Raw genomic sequence first — 10294 nt, 5'->3', positions numbered from 1 at the left:
GACCAAATATGGACCCTCGATAGACCTCACCATAAACTTTTACAAGATTAACTTTTGTAGGATTTCATCATCCCTTTAAGAAAAAAGTAAAATCACAAAAATACTGAACTTAGAGGAAGATCAATTGGGAAAGTCCATAATCACATGGCAAAATCAAATAACAAAACGCATCAAAAACGAATGGACAAAAACTGTCATATTCCTGACTTGGTACAGGCATTTTCAAATGTAGAAAATGGTGGATTAAACCTGGTTCTATAGCGCTAACCCTCTCACTTTAATGACAGTCTCATCAATTTCCGATATTTTTACATTGATGCGTTAAATAAACAGACACAATAAATATAATAGTCAAAATATGGGTACATCAGTCATCATCGTTTAACAATTTTAAAAGGAACAATTTAACAGAACACAAAACCATCTACTATCTACGAACACATTTATTGAGTGTCTGACGTCAGAAAATTTTATACGTCACATAAATTTGTCGTTCAATGTCGTTTAAGAAGTTATCTCCCTTTTATTGATTTTTTTCAACATAGTCCTCCCTGGTTGTTTTTAAAGATATCAAGACCTTATTTGGACAAAAGGTAAATCTCATCATGATGATGTATTAACATATGAGGCTGCATAGGATTTCACCATCCCCTATGAGAGTTGTATTACCTTGAAACAATTTTTTTCCTTTGCATTTTTCTCAAAAAGTATTGGAGATAGAATCGATCTGAAAATGGCAACATGTACAGGAACAGATGGCAATGTTAATGAACATATACAATCATTTTGTTATTTACCCTTATAAGGAGTTATTCCCCCTGAAAAATTGTGCACAATTTTTGAAAAATTATATTTCGAGAACCAAAAGTCGTAGAGACTTGGAACCTACACCAATAATCTTAAGTTCATATGACCTTTAATTTGCACCAAGGTCAAAGGTCACAGAGTGAAAAAAAAATTACGCCTCAATTTCAAGCTTACATATTAGGAAAACGATAAGACTTTGCTGCATACTTAAAGCCTATAAAATGTTCCTCTCGATGAGCTCTACATTTTATACACGGAGATCAAAAGTGTCCAACATTCTGTTCAAAAGTTACGACCGGATGATTCTTAAAAGTATAGTATTGTGTGTATATCTTTTTAAAGGTAACAGATTTCAACCTACTATAAACTGCAAAGATGATTAGTAATTCAAGACCTTCAATTTGAGGTCAATGTCAGGTCATGATGAAATTTTACCTTGACCTTCACAGTATACTATGACCTTGACCTTGTGATATTTGAAAGGTCAAGTGGTCTTGAGTTGAATGGTGATAGTCCCATGTCTCTACGACTTCTCGTTCTAAAGTTTGGTATTGCATCATATATTTGATGATTAATTGTGACCTTGGTGAACTTTGAAATTGTCCCAATTCTTTTTTTATAATGTTGTCCTTCAACTGCAGATCATTTACCATTGAACAGATTTGAGATATCTATTGTCGTTTTAGAGATAATGCAATTTGAAATTTTGCGAGCGGCGGCATGTATTTCTGAATCAACAACAGCTTACCACTTAAAATGTTTAAGAAATTGAAGAGGTTAACATAGTTATATGTTTGACCAAATACCAAAGACATTCCATGGAAAAAAACACCAAAATCAATTTGAAATTTTCATGTTTTGCATTGACTTTGTAAGTTTCACAACTTCTATTTATATAGTTGATATTGCATCATTTTTGGCATTTTGTCAAATGGGGTCATCTGATATATCAAATTGAAGGTCTCAATAAACTCTACTTAAAACTGAACATTTTTAAACCTCTTTTTCGCATATCAAATGAAAGATCACCAAGTCTATGTTACATATAGCATACTTCCGATCTCGAAAATGTAGGCGGATGGGGTCATGAAGTGTAAAATGCGAAAAGTTTCAGAAGGTATGCTTGTCGTATATCAAACGAAAGATCGTACAAAGTACATAACAAAAACATCACTTTTACAGGAAAGACCTTTCAATTGTTTTACAAACAATTGAGATACTAGTTATTTTAATGTTTTGTCAATTAGTCTGAATCTTCTGGTCTGAAAACAGCAATTGAAAATAGTCTTACACAGGAGCTAATGTTGTGCAAGATATTGCTTGATCAGGACACGGCAGTTTTATGATTAGAAAATCATTATATTCATAGGAGAGGGAATTTGTTCCTATTAACTTGCCAATACATCAAGGGGTATTTTGGATATCAGAAATGAACTCATTTGAATTAAATATAATATGAATAAAGAAATTATAAATGAATTTAAAATATTTTTTTATTTTATTTTAAAAATATTAAAAAGTGTGCTTGTCACAATATTGAAAATAATTTTTAGTACAAACAATGTATATAATGTCTAAATATTAGCAATATTTTGCTAATTAGATAAAATATCTGTAATAGTGTGCATTGCCCCTGGACATTTTAATCTGATTAATTGCTGTTTGTTTTACAGCTGTTAATTTTAAGTTCTATAATCCTTTTGTGTATACTAATTTGACAAAATGATTGTATGCAGTGATTTTAAATTCTAAATGAACTGTCTCAGAAAGATGTGACACATTTTATTGTTTTTGTTTAACAAGGTGTTTATTACTTATCAATCTATTTAGTTAAAATCTCTCTTAAAAACTGAACAAGTATGATTATCACATTTTTAGCTCACCTTGCCTAAAAGGCCAAGTGAGCTTTTCTCATCACTTGGCGTCCGTCGTCCGTCGTCCGTCGTCGTCGTTAACTTTTACAAAAATCTTCTCCTCTGAAACTACTGGGCCAAATTAAACCAAACTTGGCCACAATCATCATTGGGGTATCTAGTTTTAAAAATGTGTCCGGTGACCCGGCCAACCATCCAAGATGGCCGACATGGCTAAAAATAGGACATAGGGGTAAAATGCAGTTTTTGGCTTATAACTCAAAAAACCAAAGCATTTAGAGCAAATCTGACATGGGGTTAAATTGTTTACTAAGTCAAGATCTATCTAGCCTGAAATTTTCAGAAGAGTCTGACAACCGGTTGTTGGGTTGCTGCCCCTGAATGGCAATTTTAAGGAAATTTTGCCGTTATATAGTTATTATCTTGAATATTATTATAGATAGATATAAACTGTAAACAGCAATAATGTTCAGCAAAGTAAGATCTACAAATAAGTCAACATGACCGAAATGGTCAGTTGACCCCTTTAGGAGTTATTGCCCTTTATAATCAATTTTTAACCATTTTTCGTAAATCTTAGTAATCTTTTACAAACATTTTCTCCTCTGAAACTACTGGGCCAAATTAAACCAAACTTGGTCACAATCATCTTTAGGGTATCTAGTTTAAAAAATGTGTCCGGTGACTCAGCCATCCAACCAAGATGGCCGCCATGGCTAAAAATAGAACATAGGGGTACAATGCAGTTTTTGGCTTATAACTCAAAAACCAAAGCATTTAGAGCAAATCTGGCACTGGTAAAATTGTTTATCAGGTCAAAATCTATCTGCCCTGAAATTTTCAGATGAATCGGACAACCTGTTGTTGGGTTGCTGCCCCTTAATTGGTAATTTTAAGGAAATTTTACTGTTTTGGGTTATTATCTTGAATATTATTAAAGATAGAGATAAACTGTAAACAGCAATAATGTTCAGCAAAGTAAGATTTACAAATAAGTCAACATGTCTGAAATGGTCAATTGACCCCCTAAGGATTTATTGTCCTTTAAAGTCAATTTTTAACAATTTTTATAAAATTTGTAAATTTTTTTCTAACATTTTCCACTGAAACTACTGGGCCAAGTTCATTATAGTTAGAGATAACTAAGCAGCAAGAATGTTCAGTAAAGTAAGACGTACAAACACATCACCATCACCAAAACACAATTTTGTCATGAATCAATCTGCTTCCTTTGTTTAATATTCACATAGACCAAGGTGTGCGACACAGGCTCTTTAGAGCCTCTAGCTTAAATTATAAGACTATTAGAAAAAAAAATCTGTAGGTCAAAGAAATGATATAAAAACTTCAGAATAAATTACAGACTTCATATATTAAAAAAGCATTGATATTAATATTTGAAAAATATATATAATTTTACAATTTATATGATTAAACACAAATCCTTAACTGTAAACCCATAAAAGTACATGTAATTCAAATGTAATTCAAAAGTAATTGAGCATTACATACTTTTTTCAATGTAATTAATTAAATTACCATTACATGTAATTAAAAAGATGCTCAATTACACATTACATTCAATTACATGGAAAATTGTAATGCATTACACTTAATTACCACTACATTTTTAATTACCCCATCCCTGCTTGCTTGGTCAATAACTAAAAAATATACATTTAATTTGATAGTTTAACGTTTTTTTTTATTTTCAAAACCTGTGAGTCCATTGTTTAACATATTTTAAAATATTTTATGCGATAAAAATTGCAATGTTTATTTTTTTTTTCAATATTTAATACCGTTAAAATAAGTTTTATTATTTAACAGGTGTCTGGAAGAAACTGGTATAAAAAGAAATTTTTTGAAATGTACAGTGCAGAAACGGAGGACTGTGATATTGACTTTGAATAAAAAAAAATATTGAGAATTTATTTTAGATGATTTTGTTAGTTATATCGTTTACTACAGAAGCAGTATAAAGTGCCTTTAAGACATGTAAAAAGTAAAATTACAAGAAAACTGAACTCAGAGGAGAGTTCAAAACGAAAAGTTCATATTCAAAGGACAAAATCAAAAGCACAACCACACCAAAGGAATGGATAACAACTGTCTTATTCCTGCTTTGGTACAAAATGGTGGATTAAACCTGTTTTTAAAGCTTACTCAACCTCTCACTTAAATGACAGTCACATCAAATTCCATTATATTGACAACAATTTGTGAACCAAACAAACAGACATAAGAGGTAAAAAAATGTCAAAAATAGGAGTACTTACACCAGTCAACATTGTGTTACACTGTATAGTCCTAATTAAAATTAACATCTTACTTATAAAAAAATAATTTACAAAATAAACATGACTGACGAAACTATAATTAATGAACTATAGGTTTCCAGCTTCCGTTCAAGAAATTTCTTATTCTCAAGCTTATTATTATCCTGTAAACAATTGACACTCTATAAAAGCAATATCAAGAGAGAAAACAGTTAAATTGAATAGAAAATGTTACAAAAACTAAAAAAATAAAATATTAATCAAGAGAAAGTGATAATTGAATGCATTAACAGTTTAAATAACAATGGATAGAACAGTTGAATAGTATGCGGACTAATGTTATATCACATCCAATGTTCGTTAGATGATAACAAATGGCAAAAAAAAGTGAGGGGAAAACTCATGTCGAAGACCGTCAAAAGCTTATACAAACCAGGTGCTCCGAAGGGCGGAGCTTTATACGACCGCAGAGGTTGAACCCTGAACAGTTGGGGCATTTATGGCTCTGCGTTTGGATTGTGATAAAACAAAATTGACATAATATGAGTTTCTGACACAAAACAAAGTCAAGATCTTACTAATCTATTGCTCAATATTGTGCAATTGCAGATTTCTTCTTCAAACTTTAAAAAAATTTGGAATTTGTGAAATTTTGAAGACTAGTACCATCCCCCTTTTTTTGCAATTAGTAAAAAACCTGACTTTTCTTTATACATAATTTACAAGTAGTGTACGGGAGGTAAATACGAACATACCCAACATGGTATGTTATATATTTTTGAGTTACCTCCCTTACACTGCTTTTAAATTGTCATAATTGTCTGTTGACCAAACTATTTTTTCCCCTTTTTTTGCCCCTAATTCCAAAACATTTTGATCTATTACCCCCGAAAGTCAATACTAACCATCCCTTCATGGTATGGAAACCTGTGGTATAATTTCAGAGAGATTCATACACTTAAACACAAGTTCTTCTTTGAAAACTACAAAAATGCTTATTTTTGGGCCCCCTTTTTCGCCCGTAATTCCCAAACCTTTGCGACCATAACCCCCAAAATCGATCCAAACCTTTTACCTGTGGTATTAAACATTGTGGTACAATTTCAGAGTAATTGAAACACTATTACACAAATTGATATCCTGAAAGTAGAAAAATACTTGTTTTGGCCCCTTTTGGGCCCCTAATTCCAAAATGGTTTGGACCTTCATCCCCAAAATCAATCCCAACCTTCCTTTTGAAGTGTTGAACTTTTTGATAAAATTTCATTCACTTAAACTAAATTCATTGTTCGGACACCAAATGTGTCTTCGGACGACGACGCGGACGACGCAGACGACGACATCATACCAAGATTTTTTGCGGTCGTATAAAAACTGAAAGGACGAGACCAAAAACAAAATATAGTTTATGAAAAGTTTGATTTAATGCAGGAGCCAATGTGAAGTCTTGCTAAAATGTATCTATACGAATCGTGGTAATCAATGTTTCAAAATTGCTGGTAATGTTAAGTCAAACCGACTTTGAAATATAATATAATGAAAACCGGTTGAAATTCAATAAAAGCAGTGGTTCAGTGACTTTATATAGAAAAAATATTTAGCTTTCGCTTGTCGCGTCCTCATTGTCGTTTTAACAACAACATATCTTCAAATACGAAAAAGTCTAGCTTTAATATTCTTCGGCCATTATAGCTACAATAAGAGCTGAACACCCGGAGAATGGATGAGCACCTTTTCCCGCCCCTGTTTTATCATCGTATTGTTCAAATAAAAAACCTCTTTTGCTATATTCTTTGTAAACATTCGAAATAATATTCCTTCTTAATTCATTATAAACATCAGTTGCCAGCTTTTGATTTTTCCCAGGGGTTGTGCGATAATAGTAAAGTCCGCTTAAAGTCAAGTAATTCATGTTGATCCATATTGATCCTCTCCAATAAGGTGGGTCTGTAACTGTATTTGGCAGTTGATAAAAAGAAGAATTTTTCGCAAGAGATCTTAATCCATAATCTGTCCACAGCAATTCATGTTTTTTCATATCTGATAACATTTGTGTTAATCGACCAGACTCTGGGTCAATAATTTTTAGCATAATTGGAAATAAGCTCGCATATCCAAAAGAGTTAATATACAGTAACTTTGGTTTATGCCCCCTATATTTAAGAGGAACATGTAATCCTATATCACTATACATGCTTTTCAAAGATGACCAATGATACTTGTCAAGGAGATCATTATCTACCAAGAGCTGATGTGTGTCTTCATATATTTGCCATTCTTTCTTTATTTTCTTTCCAATGTCAGACATTGCTCTGGATGCAAGAGCCATCCAACAACGAAGGTCCAAATGAAGTTCCTTGGAGCTTGGATGTGATGCTCGTGGGTAGTCATCAAATCCCGACGAGGGTGTTAATGGATTGATTTGATGGATTACATTATAATGTCTGCCTCTCCAGTAGTATGTTGAAGGTAACAGACCAGCTTGGCTAGTATTATACCAATCAAACATAACTTTAAGCCGCGGAAAGATCTTTTCCAAAAAAGTTTTATCGACAATTCCTCTCCTCATAAGATATTGTACAGTAAGAAATAATGTTGGTGGATTAGCGTTTTTATTATTCTGTACAATGAATTTGTCTGGACATCTAGCTTTAGCTTCCTCTCCCAAAATTTGCTCCCGAGGAATCCATCCTTCTTTATTTAGTAAATCTAACCAATGACCTATGATATCCTCTGTTATTTTTGGATCCCATAAACTAATAAGCAGATTATCAAATCCAACATTCCATAAAAATCCTCTTGGGAAATTTGACCTTGAAGGTATTGATGTATAAAGAGCAGCTGGCCAGTAATCAAGAGGTTTTGTGCTATACTTTGATTTGACTCGAGACGATCCGTAAAAGTAACTTATTTCACCCAGCAGATTGCTGATTCCCGCCTTCGCAAAATCGATTTCTTTTAATGAAAATCCTTTGCTTTCTAGATCAAAAGTAGATGCAAATCTTTGATCAAATTCAATAGAAGCTTCTTTCAAACCTTGGGTTAAAATTTGACCCTTCATACTGTAAGAGTTATGATTATAATCTCCTGTCTCGTATACCACATCAATATCTAAGGGTATTTCTCCCGTAACTTGATGAACAAATAGGTTTGTTTTTTTGCGTGGCATTGGCTGTTGGAGTGCAGTAAAATAATGGGTGTTGTTCCAATAGGCGCTGGTCATATAATGCAACAAAACATCTTCTAATTGTGAAAATCCTTCATGTTTTGTAACAAGTCGCGAATACTTAACATGTTTTGTCTTTTTGACTGGTGGAAATGTAATAAAAAAATTTCCAAGTTCTTCGGAACCCCCACCAATGCATGTTATCCGGTCATTTTCAGTATAATGATATACTTTTTCGTCATCTTCCAGTGCGAAATAAACAAACAGAGACACTATTGTTGATCTTTTTTCTTCCTAAAAAACAATGAATATATATGAGAAAAATAATGTATTTATAATTTTGACAAGTAAATATGTCTTTTTATAATGAATTCGTGTTATTTGTTAATCAGACTTTTGTTTAGGAAGTTGCTATTTCAAATTTGTCCTTGACATAAAGTATATTTAAATACAAAGCACAAGCAAATCCTTTTGTTCAAAGTTGAAAAGATTACCGCGATGTCTTTCATGTTTTAAATTTTCAATCATGTATACAAATAAAATGTATTACCATCAACAAACATTGGGCAAGCAATTGTCAATTATTTGTATCTTAAAGGTACATAATTCTACATCAATAAATCATTTATATGTTAACGATACAGAATACTGCGTTTTTAAGACATAAAAAAGTGATATAAGGTTCATATAACAAAATATGTCTTTAAACTCGTACCTTTGGCATAACGGAAATTCTCCAGGACCAGTCATCTGCGCCATTTTTACTGCTGTGTTTTAAAAAAGATGTTGTCAATGAAAATTTATCATCGACAATTTCTTGAATTCCAAAGCTTTTGCCATCGTGTTTTTTCCAGCCATATCTCAAACCGTCATTTGGCTTGCACCAATGTCGTATATTTGGCTTTGAACGATTTTTACCTCCTGGGATTTCTTCAAACCACATGAGACCAACAACTGGAGACTTTGGAGATCTTGTCTTCATACCAAAATATAAGTTAGCACGGTATGTTCCCCAGTACATTTTTGGATTTACATGCAGCTTGGTTGAATTTTCTGCGTTCACTTTTGGTACGTTTAACGGTGTAACCACTTCCTTTTGATGATGCTGCTCAATCCAATGATACGCTAACAGTATAGATAAGCCTAAGAGTAGCATAGTTATGACAGCAAGGTAATACGTCATACATGCACGCATACATACTTTAATAAGTGTAAATACGTTTACTAGTGGCTTTTTTAAACTTGTTAAAGACTCATGTCTGCTTAAACCCCGTGTTTGATGTTCTATTTCTGCAAATAAAGATATAAAAATAGATTAATAACAACGGTGTCTAATACATTACTAGTTCACAACAGCCATCACGTGTCATTATATTTTGCTTTGCATCTATCTAACCAATTTTCCACAGGTAACAACAAATAGAATAGTTCATTCTTTTAGCACGTCATTTGATTCGTTCAAATTTATTGTCAGCAAATAGGGGATACCTTTTGATAGATTAATTCTATCTGTAAGAGGAAATATTATCATAAGAAATTTTGATATCTTTGCATTCAGGCAACTGCAATTACTGTTTCAGTAGCGTAAATTGTGTAAATACTGTATAATTATTTAATACACCGTATGGACGGACATGCAAGTACAAATCATGCTGCATTTTGTCCAGATAAAACCGTGAAAGATGAATATTGAACTTTAGTAGAACGATATGTGCGAGGTTTCTAGCTATAAGACCTATATCAGTCATTCCCAAAAAATGGGTACAATTACAAAATTCCTGTGTCGCCGGCAAATAACCACAAAATGCAAGCTTAACATATGTCACAGATAATCTTTTTCGTGTTCTAAGTGATTAATATGTATACTAAAATAAAATTATATTCTTTTGTGTTGTATATCGTAAATATATTTGTGTGATTTTCTATTCAATATACGGAAATCACACGAATTCCGAATGTCGCCAAGAAAAACTCCAAATATCGGTGTGAATTAAAATACTTTATTTCATCTAAATCATGATTAGATTTGCTTTTTTTATTTGACACTATATTGATTTTTATCCACAAAAATATTTTAGAATCAAAAGTTATGATATACTCTTTGATTTACCCATTAAACCAATGTCGCCGATAAACGTATAACCTACCGTAACGTATCTTTAGGTACA

At 32.4% G+C, this 10294-nt stretch overlaps 1 protein-coding gene across 1 annotated transcript; it reads right to left on the bottom strand.

The window, feature by feature from the left end:
- Positions 1-6579: 6579 nt before the first annotated feature.
- Positions 6580-9147, bottom strand: LOC143084264 (uncharacterized). Its single transcript, XM_076260673.1, has 2 exons — positions 8892-9147; positions 6580-7939 (listed from the first exon to the last, which is right to left on the bottom strand). Exons 1-2 carry the CDS (start codon positions 9145-9147, stop codon positions 6630-6632), a joined length of 1566 nt encoding a protein of 521 aa, XP_076116788.1. The 3' UTR covers positions 6580-6629.
- Between the last annotated feature and the right edge of the window lie 1147 nt (positions 9148-10294).

The sequence above is a fragment of the Mytilus galloprovincialis genome, chromosome 7 (genome assembly GCF_965363235.1).
Source record: "Mytilus galloprovincialis chromosome 7, xbMytGall1.hap1.1, whole genome shotgun sequence".
Classification (NCBI taxonomy): Eukaryota; Metazoa; Mollusca; class Bivalvia; order Mytilida; family Mytilidae; genus Mytilus; species Mytilus galloprovincialis.
This window is presented reverse-complemented; position numbering and strand designations above follow the sequence as displayed.

Coding starts and splice junctions, on each gene's coding strand:
- LOC143084264 (XM_076260673.1), bottom strand. CDS start 9,147: ATGTACTGGGGAACATACCGTGCTAACTTATATTTTGGTATGAAGACA. Junction 7,940..8,891: donor ATCTTTTTTAAAACACAGCA/GTAAAAATGGCG, acceptor CTTTTGATCTAG/AAAGCAAAGGATTTTCATTA.